Raw genomic sequence first — 22449 nt, 5'->3', positions numbered from 1 at the left:
ATAAGGACAGGGCAGCTTTTTCAGATCCCAGCCTTGCTGTTTCTCGCCAGGGGTGCCCATCTCTTCTGACTTTCTACCTATTATTCTCCACTTCCCATCTTGGTCTAGTTCCTCGAGAACTTAGACTCCAGGCTGTTATTAAACACCACCCTACCTTTGATTCTCTTGCTTCCTAATTTTAGTTTTTCTCTTTGACACTGTGTGTCCATGGACACTGCTGGAAACAACTACCTTTGTTGGTGGTGGTAAGTCTCTTCTTGGACGAGAAAACCATATAGGGAAAGGGGTGCCATTATGGGCAATAATAGCTAACCGGTAGGCAGGTGTGGCCCAGCAGTGAGGAGTCAGGGAGAGTGCAGACCAGGGAGATGAAGGCAGGAAAGCAGTTGGAATTAGGGAGCTTAAGTAATGGGGATGAGCTCCAAGGTGAGTTGGTTGGCTGGTTCATTCATTCATTTATCAATTCAGCGAGTGTTGATCTGGTGTGTGCCAGGTGTTATGCAAGGTGCTGGGGGCATAGGGGTAAGCAATGTAGATACAATCTCTGTGCAGATCTTGAACAAATATTAACAGCGGAGTTGCATAAGTGCATGTATCCTATTTAAAGTGAAGCAAAGATATATAAAAAAGTACTTTTGATTTTAGTGGTGGTAGAACACATGGTGGTTAAAAACTCTACACTTAAAGAAGAGTGGATTTTGTTATATATAAATCATTCCTTGATCAAAAAAACTGATAGCAACTATCATTCTAAACAGCAAAACACTGAAACCTGTTTCAGTCGGAATCAGGAACCAGATAGACATGTCTGTTTTTGTCAGTATTGTCCTGCACCGTTTCAGAGGGTCTAAGACAAGAAAATGAAGTGATTGACATTAATCTTAGGAAAGTCAAAGTCTTTTATTTTGGAATTCTTTCTTTTTCTTCTTTTTTTTTTTTTAAAAAAAGATTTTATTTATTATTCATGAGAGACAGAGGCAGAGACCTAGGCAGAGGGAGAAGCAGGCTCCCTGCAGGGAACCCGATGTGGGGCTCAATCCCAGGACCCTGGGATCATGCCCTGAGCTGAAGGCAGACGCTCAACCACTGAGCCACCCGGGTGCCCTGGAATTCCTTCTTACTGGTGAAATAACTGTATACCCTGTCAACCTAAGATACTCTAGTCAGGGAAAAAACATTAAAACGAGTATGAAAATACGGTAAATTAAGATAAATATATAAACACCAACAGACCTGCTCTAATCTTGCAAAATACACACAGAAATGGAAATTTTTTAAACTTAATGTAGGGGCACCTGGGTAGCTCAGTTGGTTAAGCGGCAGACTCTTGATTTCAGCTCAGGTCTTAATCTCCAGGTTGTGAGTTCAAGCCCCACACTGGGCATGGAACCTACTTAAAATTCCAGCTTAGTAGAAAATAGAGCACCTGTGAGCATGCACTAGGGATGCAGGGAACCTCAGATTGAGCATCCAGAAAATACAACCAAAATCCTGGGGTGTTTCCTGGGCCTCCTTGGTGGGCCCTCAATTCCAATCTTTGTCTTTCTAGCACAAGCACTTTGAGGCTGCTGCTTATCAATATTGTGCTTTCTCCCAAGAATATAAGTTCCATGTGGAGTAAGAATCAGCAAGTACTTTGAGAGGAAAAACAAGAGAATGTAGGGCTCACTTCTCAAAGCTGCCTTTTTTTCTGGAATCTTGTCCCCTCAAATCCTGAAGTCTTTAAATAAATTCTTATCTTAAATAAATAAAGTATCTTATCCATCTTCTCTAGTTCTGGTGAAAGGGTTGTCTGCCTCACATCATCCATCATACTAGAATGTAGCAGTAGATGTGGCTCCACACAGCGGATAAAGAGCTTCTTGGTGCTATTTGAAGGTTAAAAAAAAATTTTTTTTAAGCGAAGACATTAAATGACCATAATTATTTTCTTATGTTAACTTTTTGGTGGTTGTTCATCAAGCAATTTATGTAATGTTTTTTAATGTTTCCAAACTGTAGAACTGTATCATATTGGCTATAGAACAATAAATATGTTTTTAAATATTTAACATAACTGTAGTTTACATTATATCTTATTTTTTTTTTTACTAGTTTTAACTGTGATTTTGGATTTTTTGTGATCTTTTCCCTGTACCTTGCCCCAATTCACACCAAATTATCTTGCTTGAGAATTGACTTTGTTTTTGTTTTTTTTTTTTTTTTAATTTTTATTTATTTATGATAGTCACAGAGAGAGAGAGAGGCAGAGACACAAGCAGGCTCCGTGCACCGGAAGCCCGACGTGGGACTCGATCCCGGGTCTCCAGGATCGCGCCCCGGGCCAAAGGCAGGCGCTAAACCACTGCGCCACCCAGGGATCCCGAGAATTGACTTTGAATTTATAAAATGGTTATCTATATTTGCTAATAAAAATCTCTGGGTAGAACTTTCTTATGCAATTAGAAAGTTTAAACCTGCTTTTTGTTCTTTTTAAGGATTTTATTTATTTATTCATGAGAGACACAGAGAAGGAGAAGTGGGATTCTTTTAGGACCCTGATGCAGGACTTGATCCCAGGACCCTGGAATCATGACCTGAGCCAAAGGCAGAACGCTCAACCACTGAGCCACCCAGGTGCCCCGGCTTTTGTTTTTTTTTTTTTTTTGTTTGTTTTGTTTTTTTATTATTTACTTATTTATGATAGTCACACAGAGAGAGAGAGGCAGAGACACAGGCAGAGGGAGAAGCAGGCTCCATGCACCAGGAGCCCGACGTGGGATTCGATCCCGGTTCTCCAGGATCGCGCCCCGGGTCAAAGGCAGGCGCCAAACCGCTGCGCCACCCAGGGATCCCCGGCTTTTGTTTTTTAAGAAAGCTCCACACCCAGGTTGGAGCCCAATGCAGGGCTTAAACTCAACAGTTAGATCGAGACCTGAGCCAAGATTATACTCAGATGCTTAACTGAGTGAGCTACCCAGGTGCTCCTAAAACTTTTAAATTAAATTCACTTGTAGTCTTTTTCTTAAAAGATTTTATTTATTTATTTTTTTTATGGAACCCAAGCAGGGGGAGTGGCAGGCAGAGGGAAAAGGAAAAGCAGACTCCCTGCTGAGCAGGGAGGCCAGTGTGAGACTTGATCCCAGGACCCTGAGACTAAGACCTGAGCCAAAGGCAGACACTTAACCAACTAAGCCACTTGTAACCGTGGCGCCCCTATATTTTATTATCTACTAATTAAAAACAAATATCTCCCCAGAGTCTGCCCTAGAAAAAAAGGTCAATTTTAAATAAATAAATAAATAAATAAATAAATAAATAAATAAAATCTATCCATCCAATTGTCCTCTGTCAACTTTGGACACTAGCAGAATGTAAAAGAAATTGAACTTCAAATATGATTTGTTAAATTTTAAGTCGTGGTAAGTTGATGTTTTGCATGATCCAATTAACCATGTTGATGATAATTTACATTAGAGACTAAATAGAGTTTTAGAGCTGGAAGGAATCTTGGAAATCATGTAGTTGTACAACTCTCCCTTTCAGTTTTATTTTTTTTTTTTTTTTTTTTTTTTTTTTTAATTTTTATTTATTTATGATAGTCACAGAGAGAGAGAGAGGCAGAGACACAGGCAGAGGGAGAAGCAGACTCCATGCACCGGGAGCCCGACGTGGGATTCGATCCCGGGTCCCCAGGATCGCGCCCTGGGCCAAAGGCAGGCGCTAAACCACTGCGCCACCCAGGGATCCCTCCCTTTCAGTTTTAAATGATAAAACAAATATATTTTCATGGTTTAAAAAACCACCGTTGGTACAGAGAAATATAGGTCAGAGGTAAAAGTTCTAGGTTCTTCCCACCTCACCACTCCTATTCTCTAGAGGTCAGTACTGATAGAGCTTCCTTCTAGAGATCTGTTTATATGTGTGCAAAGTATGCATGTGTGGTAAAATTAAAGATGAAATTTTTTATTTTTTGGGGGGCGCTTTGGTGGCTCGGATGGTTAAGTGTCTGCCTTCTGCTCAGGTCATGACCTCCAGGTTCTGGGATTGAGCCCCACATCGGGCTCCGTGCTCAGCATGGAGTCTGCTTCTCCCTCTCCCTCTGCTTCTACCCCTGCTTGTGCTATCTCTCAAATGAATAAAAAAATCTTAAAACAAGAATTTTTTTATTTTTTAAAAGATAAATGGGACAATACACCTTAGCTAATTCCATTTAATACATCTCTGATGTCTCATTCTTTTTAACTTACTCTCCTATTTCATAGGCATTTGTATTGTCTCCAGTTACTATTCAGCCAGTGCTGCAGAGAATGCTTTAATATGCATGGATTTTTGTATTTGTGCAGGTTTATCTGGAAGATAAATATTTCATTTTGGAATAGATCAAAATGTATGTGCACTCAAAATCCTATAGGTATTTACCAATTCCTCTGAAAAAAAAGGCTATACCAATTTGTCTCCCGTATCAAGCCTCCCCTTCACACACACCCTTTTTAAAAAACAGCTTTGGAAATTTGAGGTCATGAGAAATTAAATGATGTTGCAGATCAAAGTAGAATTCCTACTTTAAAAATTTCTTACATTGTCCTAGCCACCACATACCTCTTGACTACTTTAGAGTTTGAAACACTTAAAAAAAAAAAAAAGAAATTTGATGTTTTTATAATTTCAAAAGTCATGAATGTGTATTATGAAAAAATTTGAAAATTAAAAAAAAAAGGTTAAGGAGGGAAATTAAAATAACCTAGAGCCTTAATGAAATATGTCATTATTAGCATCTTGGAGTATACATTAAAATTTCACATATATATATATATTAAAGATTTTATGTATTTATTCATGAGAGACACAGAAAGAGAGGCAGAGACACAGGCAGAGGGAGAAGCAGGCTCCATGCCGGGAGCCTGACGGGCTCAATTCTGGGTCTCCAGGATCCCACCCTGTGCGGAAGGCAGGCACTAAACTGCTGAGCCACCCAGGGATCCCAACACATAAATTTTTAAATTAACATTGAGATCACACAATAATACTGTTTCAACTTTCTTTTTTCTCTTGTCAATATATGGTAAACATTTTCCCATGTGAATGTTTTTACAAGATATCTTTGGTTATGTACTATATCATGTCATGACTATGCTGTAATTGTACAACTTATTATTGTTAGGCTTTAGGTTATAACCAGTTTTTAAGCCATCATAAATATTTCTGCAATGAAAACCCTTATAGATAAATCCTTATATACAAAATGAATTTTTAAAATTGGAATGCTTGGTAAAAAATGTGCCTTGATTTAAAAGGGTTTGGGTACCAAAAATTGCCCGCTAGAATAGTTGTACCAATTTACATTCCCACCTATTGACATTTTAAAAAATGCATTAGAAGCTTAAAATCTGGGATCCCTGGGTGGCGCAGCGGTTTGGCGCCTGCCTTTGGCCCAGGGCGCGATCCTGGAGACCCGGGATCGAATCCCACATCAGGCTCCCGGTGCATGGAGCCTGCTTCTCCCTCTGCCTATGTCTCTGCCTCTCTCTCTCTCTCTGTGACTATCATAAATAAATAAAAATTAAAAAAAAAAAATTAAAAAAAAAAAGAAGCTTAAAATCTGGGGCTGTCACGGGTACAATTACCAAAGTCAGAACCTGCATCATTATGAATGGGGAGCAGGGAGTGTGGCGTTTGAATATAGACATTTTTTTTTTAAAGACCTCATTTATTTATTCATGAGAGACACAGATAGAGAGAGGCAGAGACACAGAGGAGAAGCAGGCTCCATGCAGGAAGCCCAACGTGGGACTCGATGCCGGGACTCCAGGATCACGCCCTGGGCCGAAGGCAGGTGCCAAACCGCTGAGCCACCCAGGGATCCCCTGAAAATAGACATTTTTTTAAAAGATTTTATTTATTTGAGAGAGAAACAGAGCAAGCACACAAGCCCGCAGTAGGGGCAGAGGGAGAGGAAGAAGCGGAGTCCTTGCTGGGGCTCAGGGAGCCTGATGAGGGGCTCAGTCCAGGACCCTGGGATCATGATCTGAGCTGAAGGTAGACACTTAAGCGACTGAGCCACCCAGACATCCCTGATTCTAGAAATTTCTAAGCCTTAAAATATTAAGAGATGTTTCTGTAAAAGGTCAGAGGAAATTTTGAGCAGTTTATAGATATTCTGAAAACTTATAAAGTACAGTGATGCATGGAGTAATACTGTTGAGGCTGCTTTATCACAAAATATGAAGGCAAACATTTATAGTAAAGAATATTAACACAACAATAGGAATAGCAAACATTGAGGGCTTAGTATGGACCTTGTAGATTATAAATAAATTAAACAGTGATAACTTGCTTAAGAACTCTTTTGGGAAGGATATTTCCTTATGAGAAGTCCATTTTAGCAGTGTTGAAACAAATTTTTATTTAAAAAAAGCTTATGAGGTGCTTATTATGCAAAGTCTCATTTAATCCCATCGCAAGGGTGTGGTGGTCATATCCAGATTTCCAGGTGCAGGAACTACTATCAGTCAGTTTGAGGCAGGGGGCTCCATCTGTGGGAGTGTACCCACTCTGATGCCCCTTGCTGCTATCAGATGGGCCAGGGGCAGAAGTTAAGTAACTTTGATTCTCTGCTATAAATGTTGCACACTATTTCAGTCTTTTTGGTTAGGCCAAGAGAAAGTTTGGTACAAGTTTGTCTTAAATGTCTCTAATAAGTACATGTTAATCTATTCAGTAAAAAGAGAAATGTATTTAGAGGTTTTTTTCACACTGTTTCCTTTTTAATGCATTTATTTTTATGGCTACTATCTATTTGTGACATATGATAAGGGTTTTCCACTTATGGTAATAATGAAGTTTTCTAGTTAAATTTGTTTTGCCTTAAATTGTTTTGAAAATTAAATGTCATGTCTTTTCTATATTTTGTTTCCACTACAAAATAACTCCTTCTATTTAGGTCCCTCTTGCACTCCCCACCTCTTAATCCCCTATTTCTGCAAAAACTGGGAAGGCTCATTATTAGCAGTTGTGGAGCAAGCTGTTGAGATTATTACTTTCTATTTTTTAGAAATAGAACCTCTGAGCCACCTGGGCTACCCTGTATTGTTTCTTTTTATCTTTTTTAAAAATATTTTTTAAAAAGATTTTTATTTGAGAGAGAGGAAAATGAATGGAGTGGGGAGGGGCAGAAGGAGAAGGACAAGCAGACTCCCCACTGAGCATGGAACCCCACACAGGGCTTGATCCCAGGACCCTGAGACCTGAGCTGAAGACGGATGTGTAACTGACTGAACCACCAGGCACCCCTAAGATTTTATTTTTATTTTATTTTTAACCCAGCATGGAGCTTGAACCACAACCCCAAGACCAAGAGTCACAACTGAACCATCCAGGCATCTGTGAAAATGATTATTTTTTAATTAAAAATTTTAATTATAAAATAAAGCTAGAATTGTTTTGATTAGAGAAATAGATATGCCTCAATCAGCCATTCTTTTTGTTTTTCTTTTTTAAGATTTTACTTATTTATTCATGAGAGACACAGAGAGAGAGAGGCAGAGAAACAGGCAGAGGGAGAAACAGTCTCCGTGCAGGAAGCCCGCTGTGGGACTTCATCCCTGGTCTTCAAAATCACGCCCGGGGCCAAAGGCAGCGCTAAACTGCTGAGCCACCAGGCTGCCTGCCCATCATTAGCCACTCTAACATAGCTACCATATTTTTGTTTCCTGTTTTTTTCTCATGTGCATTTTTTCTGATAATATATATTTTTGAAGGTTTTATTTAAGAGAGAGAGAGATGGTGAGAGAGGTTGAAGTGTGGGGAGAGGGAGAAGCCGGTTCCCCCGCTGAGCAGGGAGCTTGATACAGGGCTTGATCTCAGGACCCTGGGATCATGACTGAGCCAAAGGCAGGTGCTTAATGGACTGAGCCACTCAGATGCCCTCTAATAATGATAGTAACATTCATTGAATATTTGTTATAGGTACTGTTCTTAGCATTTTGCATCTAACAACTTGTTTGATCTTCTCAACTATTTTATGATGTAGGTACTATTATCACTATTTTGCAGGTGAGGAAACTGAAGCATGGTGAAATTAAACTTACTGAAAGAACTTGAATCCAGGGACTTGGTCTTCTGAGCTTTCACCTCTATACTGTGCTGTTTCCAATACTTAGCTGTGTTTCGTTGACACTGTTGTTATTATATGGCCTTTCCTTTTTTTTTTTTCTTTTCACCTAGCACTTATAAATATTTTCTTCTTGCTAGTTCTCAGACTTTTTAAGAAATAACTTTGTGACAGTATAATTTACATAAAATTTAAATTTATTTTAAATGTTCAGTTGATAAATTTTGATGAATGCCTATACCTAACCACCCCTATAATTAAAATTCCCAAGGCACCTGGGTGGCTCAGTCATTTAAGCATCTGCCTTTAGCTCAGGTCATGATCTCAGGGTCCTGGGATTGAGCCCCGCTTTGGCCTCCCTGTTCAGCGGGGAATCTCCTTCTTCCTCTGCTTTTGTACCCTGCTTGTGCTCTCTCTCTCTCTTTCAAATAAATAAAAGCTTTAAAAAAAAATTATCTTCTCCTAGAGTTCCCTGGTAACCCTTGCAAGTTATTTTCTTCCCCATCCTCCACCAGGCAAGCAGTGATCTACTTTCTATCACTGTTCTAATTTTCCTTTTTTACTTTCTCTTCCACCCATGATTTTAGAAATTTAGAAATGTAATGTTTAATTCCCCCAATTTGTGAAATTTTCAGGTATCTTTCTATTACCAGTTTCTAATTTAATTCCATTGTGGTTAGAGAATATACTTTATATAATTTCACTTCTTTCAGCTTTGCCTAGTTTTCGTTTGTGGCCTAGAATGGAGGTCAGCAAAACATCATCTAAAGAGCCAGATAGAAAATATTTCAGGCTTTGTACTTAAAGCCTGCTCCCAGACTCAACTGCTCAACTCTGCTGTTGTAGCATAAAATACATAATATATGAATGGGAATGTTGAAATCTATAACTATATTAAGGTTTAGTCTATCTCTCCTTTCATTTCTGCCAGTTTTTGCTTTGTGTATTTTGGAGCTCTCTTGTTAGGTACACACACTCTTAGGGTTGTTATGCCTTCTTGGTGGACTGCTTTATTATTATGTAACATCACTCTGTTTTCCTAATAATACTCTTTGTTCTGAAATCTTTTTCTGATATACTTCTCTAGTTTACTTCTCTCAGGATTCACACTCCCATACTGCCTGATGTTTAATATCTGAAAAAAAAGCTATTTAAAAGATTTTGTCCAGTTTTCCAATTTTCCGAAGAGGATAAGTAAGTCTAGTCCCTATTATTCTATCATGGCTACAGGGAGAAGTCCATAGCTGTCTTTTTTTTCCCCCTAGCATAGTTATATTTATTTTTTTTTAATTTTTAAATTTTTATTGGAGTTCAATTTTCCAACATATAGCATAACACCCAGTGCTCATCCCACCAAGTGCCCCCCTCAGTGCCCGTCACTCAGTCATCCCCACCCCCCAACCACCTCCCTTCTCACCTCCTCTTGTTCGTTTCCCAGAGTTAGGAGTCTCCATGTTCTGTCTCCCTTTCTGATATTTCCCACTCATTTTTTCTCCTTTCCTCTTTATTCCCTTTCACTATTTTTTATATTCCCCAAATGAATGAGACCATATAATGTTTGTCCTTCTCCGATTGACTTATTTCACTCAGCATAATACCCTCCAGTTCCATCCACATCGAAGCAAATGGTGGGTATTTGTCGTTTCTAATGGCTGAGTAATATTCCATTGTATACATAAACCACATCTTCTTTATCCATTCATCTTTCGATGGACACCGAGGCTCCTTCCACAGTTTGGCTATTGTGGACATTGCTGCTAGAAACATCAGGGTGCAGGTGTCCCGGCGTTTCATTGCATCTGTATCTTTGGGTAAATCCCCAGCAGTGCAATTGCTGGGTGGTAGGGCAGGTCTATTTTTAACTCTTTCAGGAACCTCCACACAGTTGTCCAGAGTGGCTGCACCAGTTCACATTCCCACCAACAGTGTAAGAGGGTTCCCTTTTCTCCGCATCCACTCCAACATTTGTGGTTTCCTGACTTGTTAATTTGCCCCATTCTCACTGGTGTGAGGTGGTATCTCATTGTGGTTTTGATTTGTATTTCCCTGATGGCAAGTGATGCAGAGCATTTTCTCATGTGCGTGTTGGCCATGTCTATGTCTTCCTCTGGGAGATTTCTCTTCATGTCTTTTGCCCATTTCATGATTGGATTGTTTGTTTCTTTGCTGTTGAGTTTAATAAGTTCTTTATAGATCTTGGAAACTAGCCCTTTATCTGATGTGTCATTTGCAAATATCTTCTCCCATTCTGTAGGTTGCCTTTTAGTTTTGTTGACTGTTTCTTTTGCTGTGCAAAAGCTTCTTAGCTTGATGAAGTCCCAATAGTTCATTTTTCATAGCTGTCTTTTTAACAGACATGCAGCCTGCCATCTGTGGTTATACTTTTATCCTTTTAGTTATTCCCTTAGCAATGGAAAGACCACATAGTTTGCTTTCTTTTTACCATTTCTGTCATAAACAATGTAATGACTTCTTAATGGCTATCATTTTTTGCTCTTTTGATTAGTTCCTTGGAGTCCCAGAAAGTAGAATCACTGAGTCAAAAGTTATAAACACTTTAATATATCTTGAAATATATTGTCATTTATTTTCTAAATATACCTTCAAAGCCTCACAAAGTTACCAGTTTATAGTTCCGTAGCTATATATAAGTTTCACCAATGTTACATGCTTAAAAATCTATATATCATTGCTTTAAAATATTTTTTGAATTCTAGAAATGTTGCGTGTGCTTTTATATATATTCTTGTATTTTTTTTAAGATTTTATTTATTTATTCATGAGAGACACACAGAGAGAGAGAGAGAGAGAGAGAGAGAGAGAGAGAGAGAGGCAGAGAGAGACACAGGCAGAGGGAGAAGCAGGCTCCAAGCAGGGAGCCTGACGTGGGACTCGGTCTCCAGGATCACGCCCTGGGCTGAAGGAGGTGGGCTACCCTGTATTGTTTCTTTTTATCTGTTTGTATCTTTTGGTTGTATGTATTCTAAGATGCCAGGGTTGTTTTTTAGAATAAAGATAAATTTATTTGTGGCAAATATTTTTTACAGTCTATTGATTGCCTTTTACAGTCTTTTAAAAATGTAACCATAGCTGCCCATCTTTTATGGCTTCTTCTACAGCTCCTAAGTTTTGGAAGTCCTTGCCAGGTTTGATAAATATTTAATTATATTTTCTTTTCATTTAATAATTAATTTTTTTCATTCAACAAATATTTACCTCTCACTTACTCTTAGCCAGCCAGTCATACCATGTTGAGGACATGGTAGAGACGAAAATAGAAATGACCTCTGATTGCATGGGACTAGGAGAAAGCGGATATTTGCAAGAGCTGATAATCTAATTCTAGGCTCTTACACAGCAGGGAAGAAGTCAACGTGTTAATAAAGCAGCTATTCTGTCATTTTTTAGTTGTGTGGGGTTTTTTTATTTTTATTTTTTTGGTGCAGTAGTGTGAGAGTACAGCTTAAACTAATTTCAAATTGCCACCTATTTATTACAATATCGTTTATTGGATGGTTATTTCCCACCATTGATTTATGGTATTTCATTATCTCTGTAATTTGGAGACACTATAATGTATTTGTTCTGGAGTCAGGCTAACCTGTGGTTAGATCCTAGCTCTCCATTCCCTAGCCAAGTGACTTTGGACATGTTGCTTATCCTGTTTGGACTTTTATTTCTTCATCTGTAAGTAGGGTGGCAATATTATCTATTATTGAACAGTTGTGACAATTAAAAGCAAAAGGCTTAAAACATTTTTTAAAAGGTACTGAATTATTCTTGTCAGGTGATCTGGATGAAAAATTGCCCTGTACACAATAACATGATGTTTCTCTTTAGGTGAAGGCAAAAAACATAAACAAAAATTCAATGCTTGGTATGAAAATGAGTTGCATTAAGAAAAAGCTCATAGGGATCCCTGGGTGGCGCAGCGGTTTGGTGCCTGCCTTTGGCCCAGGGCGCGATCCTGGAGACCTGGGATCGAATCCCACATCGGGCTCCCGGTGCATGGAGCCTGCTTCTCCCTCTGCCTGTGTCTCTGCCTCTCTCTCTCTCTCTCTCTCTCTCTCTCTGTGACTATCATAAATAAATAAGTTGAAAAAAAATTAAAAATATTTTTTAAAAAAAGAAAAAGCCCATAAAAAGAGATAGTTTTCATTTAATTTTTTGCCTCTGAGCAAGGTGCAAGGATATCTACATGCGTGTTGGAGGGCATGTGTTTTATCATTAGCTCAGTGGAATTAAATTCCCAGTTCATGCAGGTGGATGGAATTTTTATGAGCCTGCTCAACTTAAGATTTAAAAAAAAAAAAATCACAGAACTCTATTAAGGTCTTAGATCACAACTTCTTTGTGTCTCTCAGATGTCAGGTGCAGTACTGGTCTTGGGCCTTGTGACACCTTGGTATCTTCTTCTTGTCCTGACCTCAACCTCATCCCTGTTTTCGTTCTTGCCTCTGGTCTTGATCATGAGTCTTGGATAATTCTACTCCTAGAGACATGAAGATCCTTTTCTGGATTTGTCTCCCTTTTCATACTCTCAGGAAGTCTTCTTGCATAATTTCCAAATTCATTGGGGGCAGAAGTAGCAGTGGGTGGAAGGAATACTGGGAAGATAGAATGGAGGCTGGGGAAAAGGGGAAGGGCCCTGTGTCCAGTGCCTGCTCACCTTGTGGTTCTCAGCTCTTCAGCAAAGCTTTGGGGAAAACAGAGGCAATATGAACTTCCTTTAATCCTAAAATGATTTTTTTTTTCTTTTTCAGTCCTAACTTAAACTAGATTTTCAGCTCTAATCTGTCTGTTGGTTGACACTTCTCCCCTTCATGTGTCAATAAGAAAGAAACCATCTTGGGGAAAGTTTTCAAAGTGGAAGTCTTAGAAGCAGTGGAGATCGGCAGCTATGCCAGGATGAAAATTGTTATGTTTTAAACATGATGTCATCCCCTGAGCAAAGTGAAATTAGCCCAAAGGCAAATGTAGACAGGCATACCCAATTTGTCTTAAAGTGCCAGAAACCCATTCAGCCTTACATCTGCTCAACTCTGAAGGATTTTCAAGAAGAGAGAGACTTTTTGGCCAACTACATCTTCCCTCAACTTAATGAACTCTGCAGTTCCCGGGGCACTTATTTCAAAGCTGTAGACCTCAGGTGGTCAGGGTTAAAGGCCTCACCACCCTTACCCTCCAACCTGTTTAGACAGCATTCTTGTCTCCACTCCCAGAACCGAAGCTCTGTCTTGACTATGTGAATAGCTGCTTCCCCTTTTTCATTGGCATGTTGGGTCAGACATACGGGGACTTTGTCCCTGACCACATGCTTTTAATGATCTCCAAAGTGACAGACTTGTCCAGTTTATCCACCGTAGAGCAGAATCTCTATGTTCCTGCAAAAAATGGTTACAAAAAAAAAAAAAAGTTACTCTTGGGTCCTGGAGAATCCCAACTACACTTTGACAGAGTTTGAGATCATCCAAGCAGCATTTCGGAATGAGTCTCCGTTTCAGTATTTTTACTTTAGGAGTGGAAGCACGCTGCTGAAGACTTTAGATGAGGAAAAGGAGAGGCTGTCCTCAGGCTCTCTGAATGACGAAGAAAAATTAAAGATTGAAAAGCTGAAGGCCAAGATTATTAGTAAAGGCCTCCCTGTTCGATTTTATAAAGATCTCCATGAGTTGGGTGAGCTGGTTTTTAAGGACTGGTCAGTTGTGATAGAACAACTTTACCCAGACACATTAATGATTGAAAATATAGGTAAGTAACTGTGGAGATAGTCTGTATCAACATAAAGTCAATATGTTTTCCATGTCTTCCTTGTAAGAGGGCTGTTTAAATGATTGAGAATATTCTCTAAGCATTTAAAATTGTTAGCATACTTCTGTAACATGCATTTCTTCATTTGAAAATTTCTGAAACTGGAAATACAAGTAAAAATAAGGGTTATGGAAGATTATTTAGGAAGTTCAGGAGCTGAGAAAAGGCCTAAAATATCCAGCAGTTAATGTGGCCCTTCTCAACCAGGGCCAGTTGTCCCCCCACCGGGCATTGGGCCTACTCTGAAGACATTTTTTTTTTAAAGGTTTTTATTTATTTATTCATAGAGACACACAGAGAGAGAGTCAGAGACACAGGCAGAGGGAGAAGCAGGCACCATGCAGAGAGCCCGACGTGCGACTCGATCCAGGGTCTCCAGGATCACACCCTGGGCTGCAGGTGGCGCTAAACCGCTGCACCACCACAGTTGCCCTGAAGACATTTTTTTAAAAAAGGTTTGTTTATTCATGAGAGACACACAGAGAGGCAGAGACCTAGGCAGAGGGAGAGGCAGGCTCCCTGTGGGGAGCCTGATGTGGGACTCGATCTCAGGATCCTGAGGTCACAACCTGAGCCAAAGGCAGACACTCAACTACTGAGCCATCCAGCCATCCTGTCTGAAGATGTTTTGGTGTCAGAATTAGGGTAGTGCTCCTGGCATCTTAATGGGGGAGGTCAGGAATACTGCTTGACATCTTGCAGAGCAAAAGACAGCCCACATAATAAAGAGTTTCCAACCCAAAATGTCAATAATGCCAAGGTTGAGAAACCGTGATCTAAACCCAAAATGCCAATAATGCCAAGGTTGAGAAACCCTGATCTAAAGGAAAGGGAACTTTTATTAATTTTTGAGTGATTTTTGCATGTTTTTACATTTAATCTTCAAGGTTTATCCCTGCAGGGTTGGTACTATAATTCTGTTTTACAGATGAGCAAATGAAAACTGCTGTATAGCAGTTAAGTGACTTATCTAATGTCACATCATTAGTGAGGGATCATTCCAGATTTTGAATCCAGGTCATTTGGACTCCAAAATCCATGCTTATGTTCTTTCACCCTTACTACTCAGTAATCTGTGGACCAGCCACCTCAACATTATCAAGGACCTTGTTAGAAAGGCATTCCAGATCTACTGAATAAGCGTTTACATTTGAATAAGATGACCAGGTGGGTTGCATACACATTAAAGTCTGAGAAGCACAGCTTGCCATTCTGCCTCTAAATGTCTGAAGACATTAGACTTCTAAATGATTACATTTATTTTTGAGAATAGCATCTCATAGACACATATAGAATAAAAGGGCAGAACAATATTAGAGTATGGCAGAGATTTTTCACCTAGACAGACTTTGGGAGAGGTCCTTGATGCCCTTAAAATTATATAAAAAATAGAATGTTTACATGCATATCAGTGTTGGGGGCAGTAGGAAGATGGCCTGTGTCTTTGATCATATTCTCAAAAGGTTCAATGACCCAAAAAAGGTTATGAATTATTCTTGTAAGGGCCCAATTAATGTGAGATTGCAAAGTGATGGCAGGTGGTGCATTCCCAAATGCTTTCAGGGGTCAGGCAGGCAATAGTCCTTATCAAGGGAGTGGATGGATCTATGTGGAACTGAACTAGAAAGAGTTGACTCACCTAAACTCATTTGAATGCAGTGTTGGTGGGGAGGGAGGTGGGTGGTAAAATCCTACTAGTGCTGCTCAACTCTCCCTACAAGCCAAATCATTTTGGAGTCCTAGAAAAGACTATTGTGTCAATCATAATTCTTTGGGTTGGGAGGTGACTCAAACTGGCTTTAACAAAAAGGGCATTTATTAGCTTCTATAACTTTAAAGCTCAGGATTAGGTCTGGTTCAGCTCAGGCTTCAACCAGTGGCTCAGTTGATGTTATCTGCCCTGGTTTCTTACTATTTCTCAGCATGGATCTGCTCTCTTGATATTGATTCAATTCCTTGGCTCCTCCATCATGGAAGGTAGGTGGCTGTAGTAGCTCCAAGTTCAAGTCAAGCAGAAGTGGCTCAAAATCCTAGCACTGAGTCTTTCTGTCTCTGATTAGCCTGACTGGAACCATAAGCTTGTATCTGACTTTGTCACTGGTGCCACTGGGTGTTATGCTATATGTTGGCAGATTGAACTCCAAAAAAATAAATAAATTAAAAAAAAAATCACTGGTGCCAAAAGAATGTGATGCTCTGATTGGCTAATCCTGGGTCATATGCCATGTCTAGAGCTGGAGGTGGAGTCAGACCCACTGGAATAACATGAACTGAGCGTTGAGACAGGGTGGGATATTGGGTGATAATCTGGGGCTGTTACTGAAACCAGAGTAGGGTGATGGGTGTTGAGTGCCCAAAAATATCCTGAATATTTACTACAAGGTTGGAGTTTTAGGTTGTCTAAGAACACGCATGTTCTCAGATCTCAGATTTACAGTTCCCAGCTGGGTGTGACCTTGAGCAAATGATGATCCTGGTAAGCATTAGTTTCTTCTTCTATATAACAGGTTAACATTAACCATCTTGAGAATAATTGTGTGTGTGTAGAATACCTAAAAACAATGCTTGACACATGTTAGGCACAGAGTAAATAGCTGATGAGAATGAATAACAACATATTAGTCCTGGAAGAACATATGCATTTGGCTAAAGCTTGAAATATGGTTAATAGTGTTATTCTGTGATAGTCAATCCAAATTGCATATATTGATTAATATTTCCTACTGTGTTCAAGAACCTAGCCTATTTGTATATTTGGACTAGAGACAGGATGCTTCTCCATAATATTCTCCTTAGCCTTTGATTTTAGTTATTATTGAAAAATAGACTTTAGTTTTGAATGTATGATATGTAGACCAAATGTGTGGATTAGAAGTTACAGTATGGATGAATTATAAAAAAGGCTTTAAAACCCTCCAGAACTGGAGGGTATTATGCTGAGTGAAGTAAGTCAATCGGAGAAGGACAAACATTATATGGTCTCATTCATTTGGGGAATATAAAAAATAGTGAAAGGGATTATAGGGGAAAGGAGAGAAAATGAGTGGGAAATATCAGAGAGGGTGACAAAACATGAGAGACTCCTAACTCTGGGAAACGAACAAGGGGTAGTAGAAGGGGAGGTGGGGTGGGCAGGGGGATGGGGTGACTGGGTGACGGGCAGTGAGGGGGGCACTTGACAGGATGAGCACTGGGTGTTATACTATATGTTGGCAAATTGAACTCCAATAAAAAATATACAAAAATAAAAAAGGCTTTAGAAACACTTGCTATATTATTTTTCTTTTGTATCTTTGATACCCTTTAATCACTCAGGTGGTTCCAAAATCTGATGAGGGTTGGGGGTGGGTAGCAAAAGGCCATTTGGGAAGCCAGTGGGTGTTGTAAGGTGATGTAGAGCCATTGGTTCATACTCTTAACTCTTAGAAACATCTCTGAGGTCCTTGGAGATCCTTGAGATTAGTGGGTGAGGTTCAGGTTTACCTCAAGCGACTCATTAGACTGTGGGATCATTCCCAATTCTATCTAAGATCTTGAAATTTGAAGCTGACTTTGGCCAGACTGTAGGTCATCCAGGTCTGTTTGGCTCTAACCGGAACCATGGGGCAGCCCAGTTAATGTGGAGGTACAAGGTAAGTATTTGGTGAATCTACTAGGTTAATCTACCTGGCATTCATTTTCATGCATAACTGCCTCCGTCCTTTAAAACAAAAGCAAAAGCCAAACCTTGGGGGATCTAAGTGTCTTTAGGGACAGAAGGGCCTTTTGGCAGTCCAGAACTCCTTGACTTCAATTAAACTCTGAGTTTAGAGTTAAAGTAAATTGAAAGTAGGAGGAATTGCTCAAAGATCCAAGTGTCTGGTTCTGCCCTTTATTTTACCAGAGAATTTAAGGGGTTGCCCAGTGGCAGAGCTACATCTGTACCCACCATTGTCATTGTATTAGGGCATCTTGTCCAAAAATATACCCTGTTCTCCCAGCCTCAGCTATGGATAGACATATACACATTTGCCACAAGATTGAATTAGGTCACTTAATACTTAGATAACAACATAAAAAGATGAGTGGATGTATGTAGCAAATTCAGTTTTTAAATTTTATTTTTTTTGCCCTTGTTATTCTGAGGTCAGGAAATAACTTGCAATCCTAAGTAGGATCTCATATACAAAGAGCTTTAGAAAGATTAAATGGCTTGTCTGTTGTCTGCTTTCATTATGCAATGGGCTATGAAATATGGTGCCAACATAGAAAGAAGAGGATATGGTTACAGAAGGGGAGATACTTCCTGGGCATTTATAATAACCATATGTAATGGAAAATGTGAAACCAATCTAAGGTACTAAAACTTACTTTTTGTGCACAAAGACTATAAGCACAACTTTGAATGTTACCATCATGAAGACTTTACTGAGAAGTGCAAGCAAGTGTTTGTTATTTCCAAGGAATCAAACAGAACCTTCGAAGTCTTGGAAAGATTTGCCTTAGAGGATGTGGAAGTTGAATTTAGCAATTCTGTGGCAGGTTCCAGTTTAAATTCTATTCTCAGGTAAGATGTCAAGAAATCTCAAGCCTTTCCATTAGGCTTGAGCAAAACAGCCTGACTTTAGTGACTATGATCCCTCAAATTTCAGCTGTTGTCCCCCACCCCCCCTTTCCTGTGCCCATCCTTTCCTGCACTACAGAGGCCCCATAGAAGCACCCTTAGGTTGGAATTTCCTTATTGGTATCACTCTGCATTTGCAAAGTTTTTCTGGCAAGTTCACTTCCTTTCTTCCAGTCTCCTCAAGAAGATGATAAACTCCCCCGCCACTATAGGTCTAAGTCGATCCAAGTAATTCCTGACAGTGATGGAATGACTTTAAGGAGAAGAAATTAGATCAGGAACTATGAATAATGCATCTGTACAGTGTTGTGTATTTTTATAAGGAGCTTCCACATACATCATCAGTTCATTATTAATGACATTAAGACGTTCAGCTAACACTCATTGAATGTCTACTCCATGTTAGGTTTTTTAGTAACTAAATGGAAATGAGACCACCAAGGCAAGTGAGGATCCAAGAACAGATTTTATTACAGGCACTCTCGGGCGAGGTTCCACGACTCATGGGGGAAAGAGAGTGAGTCGGGGGAAGTCGCGCCAAGATAAGGTGGTAGGGGGTTTACATAACGTTGTAAGGCAGAACGGTTTCCTATTGGTTGGCTCATATGCAAAGGAAGGATTGCAATCCAACCAGTCAGAGTGACCCTCACTATGCAAAGGAAGGATTGCAATTCGACCAGTCAAAGGTGACTTCCTCCTCTGGGGTTTGAAGGGCATTGGGTTCAGTTGGGGGAAATCCAAAGGGGAGGTGTAAGGGTCTGCGTCAAGCTGTCAGCAGGTCATTGGTCCATTGGTGTCCCAAGTGGAGGTGGTGACAGGAACCTCAGCCATTTTGGGGTATCCTCCATCTTGAGGAGTTTCCCTTCCCACCTGGCCCCAACACTCCAGGCCACATTATTATTTGTGTTTATGTAAGACACCGAATTATCTTACCCAAAGAAGAGGGAATTATGCACTCCCTCTTTGTTTTATCCATTGTCCTCCCCTTAAAATCCCTTTCTCCCTCCCCAAGGGGCATGGTGGTGGCACACTCTGTTCACCAGCCACAGGCAGGAAAAGGCTGGGACGTGAAGTGTGACCAGGGTTGTCTACAGTGTCCTTCTCAGTCTCATCTTTAGACATTGGGAGATTTTGGAGATAGTTTCCCTTCTTCCATCATCATCCTCCTCTTCTTACCACTGATCTCATTTGTTCCGTGAGTTTCATATTTTGAAAAGAAACCCACCACGTGGCTGGGATGCTCAGCTCCTCCACCCCACCTCACCATCCCCCACCCCAGGCTCCACACCCACCGTCTTAGCCCTGTAAGGTACAGGCAGCACCAACATTTTTGTGGTTCCAGGAACTCGTGCCAAGAGGAAGACAAGTGACTTGGTTAATACAACATGGAGCTCAGGCAAGGTTTTAAAAACTTAACAGGGGTTTGAATATGTAGCTCATGTGTTAAAAACATCTTCGACTTGAATACCCAAATCCATAGTGATGAAAAGCAGGTTAGTGGCTGCCAGGGTAAGAGAAGAGGAGAAACAGGAGATGACTCCTAGTGGGTCTGGGGGTTCTTTTTGGGGTGCTGAAACTTTAGCGGTGATAACTCATACAACCGTGTGAATACAGTGAAAACCGCTGAATTGTACACCGTGAGATGGTGAGGTTCTGGTCCATGAACTATTTCTCACTTAGGTTATCATTTTGAGTATTTCAGAGTAGATGAGAAATCTGATAATTTTTGTTGCAATAAAAGGAGCCCACTGTGCCCAATTAGATACAATGGTGAAACAACTCCTTTGAAAGTAGCTGTGTGGAAACAGGACTTTGCATTTGGAAACAATGCTTTGTACTATAAGTTCCCGAATCACACATGCGGTTACAGAAAGGTAACAGAAAGGGATGTTGGGTTGGAGTTTCAAAGTGTTGTCTTAACTGACCGTGTAGAGCAGTTGCAGAGCAGTTGCGGCAGGTTGCTTTGCTGGGTTTTCGTTTTGTTTGTTCCTAAGAAGCAAGCATTCAGACCCGGCCTCATTGTGGGGATGCATTCTGTTTGTATTTTTCCTTCATTGGTTTTGCCTGCTCAGTGCCAAGGAGTGTTCTGGAACCAGGGGCCATAGCAGCCAAACCAGCAGACAGAGCCCTATGTGTCCACGGTGCTTACCTCACCCACGTGGTAGACACGCAAAGTACATGACAGCTTGGATGCCTTAGTGCTTCGGGCAGATAGGAGACCTTGAGAGGAATACAAGGTGCGAGGTGGCGCACGGCTGACTAGTGGCAGCCCTTGGGGAGCAGGCTACGCAGACGGGGAGCGGACGAGCATTCCTGATGGAAGGAACAGCAAACTCGGAGGTCCTGGGCTGGAGCAATGTGGGGCGGCTAGACAGCCTGCACCCAGGGAGTCAGGACCACAGGGGGGATAGGGGGCGTGAGGTGGACCTGTCACAGATTGGGGGGTCTTGTCTGGTTTCGTGGGTCATTGTCAGGACTGGGGCTTTGACTATGTTTAGCACAGAGTCTGCCCTTCAGATGTGACGACCAAGTAACGAGAACACTAGCACACTGACTCCTGAGTCCTGATAATGGAGGCGGAATTCTTAGGGAACAATTTCTATTTAATGATCCTAACCTGTTTTAGGTCCTGTTTTTTTTTTTTTTTTTTCGATAGTCACAGAGAGAGAGAGAGGCAGAGACATAGGCAGAGGGAGAGGGAGAAGCAGGCTCCATGCACCGGGAGCCTGATGTGGGATTCGATCCCGGGTCTCCAGGATCACGCCCTGAGCCAAAGGCAGGCGCTAAACCGCTGCGCCACCCAGGGATCCCTAGGTCCTGTTTTAAAGGCTCTGCAGACTGATCCTCTTGCTCCGCTGAACCCAGCTGTCAGGCTTATTTATCTGATTTCGTTCAGTCAGTCAGCAGTTAATGACTGGCACTGTGCCAGTCACGAGTTCCTCAGACACGAGCTGGATAGGCCCGGTGACCTGCATCCATAAACGGTCACCAGATGCGGACTTGTTACATCATCAACATGTAAGGAACAGGGCAGGAGCCTACATGTTCTGATATGGGGGGACCTGGGAATCCTCTGCATCTGGGGACGTTCTGCAGCACGAGAGCTGAACAGTGGGACCAGTCACACTGTGCTCATGTCGGTCACAGAGGCGCTGCGGGAGCCTGGGCTGAAACACCTGGTAGAGGAGCAGGCTTCCTCGTACGGAGGCACCAACCATCCTGGCAGTTTCCAGAGTCGTGGTAACCGGGACCATGGGAGTCCTTGGCATATGAATGCTCCTATGTTTCAGCCTCTCCTGATACGATGCTGTCCGGAGGACTCACATGGTGCTGGTGGCTGTGGCCCTAGGAGGGACAAACAGCAGATTCAAGGGCAATGGATGGATGTGTTTGGGTCTCCCTCCCTAGGCCTCTGGGCAGGGTGGGCCCTGGGTGTACCCCAGGTTGGCACCAACAACCCTAGGGTCTGTGTAACTGGGAGGGCCTTCCAAGGCTACCATCTCTCAACTGTTCTAATTCTACATAGGACAGAGCTAAAGCCCGGAGGGCAGATAACTTACTTGGAGCCAAATGAGGCCAAAGTTGAGACTAGAATTTCCTATCTCTTGGTGAGAGTTGCAGGAAAATTTCTTCTCCCCTCCTCCCTCCTTCCCTTCCTTTGTAAATATTCTTGGCTATATTTTACCCCTTTATTATTTCAGAATAAATCCTGTTCCAGTTTACAAGTCCATTATGCCCTTGTCTGGAGAACGTGGTTGTGGGAAGTCTACTCTGATCGCCAACTGAGTGAATTATTTCAAAAAGAAATACCTGTGAAAGCAGTGACATCATGTCTGTGATACATTATTTCATCACAGAGTTAGAGTACAAAAACTATGGTACTGGAATCAAGCTTTAACTTTGGAAAATTTGTGTTAGAGATGATATATCCTGTCTTGCTGTT

At 41.0% G+C, this 22449-nt stretch overlaps 1 protein-coding gene across 1 annotated transcript in view; it reads left to right on the top strand.

Moving 5' to 3' along the window:
- The window catches only part of LOC102152631 (putative tetratricopeptide repeat protein 41), a 24857-nt gene extending 2408 nt beyond the window's left edge, over nt 1-22449 (top strand). The window contains 5 exon segments of the mRNA XM_038558868.1: nt 12856-13315; nt 13318-13508; nt 13510-13843; nt 18269-18449; nt 22208-22449. Of these exon segments, the coding sequence (XP_038414796.1) occupies nt 13024-13315; nt 13318-13508; nt 13510-13843; nt 18269-18449; nt 22208-22292 (1083 nt within the window). The 5' untranslated portion in view covers nt 12856-13023 and the 3' untranslated portion in view covers nt 22293-22449.

This window comes from Canis lupus, chromosome 15, assembly GCF_011100685.1.
Source record: "Canis lupus familiaris isolate Mischka breed German Shepherd chromosome 15, alternate assembly UU_Cfam_GSD_1.0, whole genome shotgun sequence".
In the NCBI taxonomy this organism is placed as follows: domain Eukaryota; kingdom Metazoa; phylum Chordata; class Mammalia; order Carnivora; family Canidae; genus Canis; species Canis lupus.
This window is presented reverse-complemented; position numbering and strand designations above follow the sequence as displayed.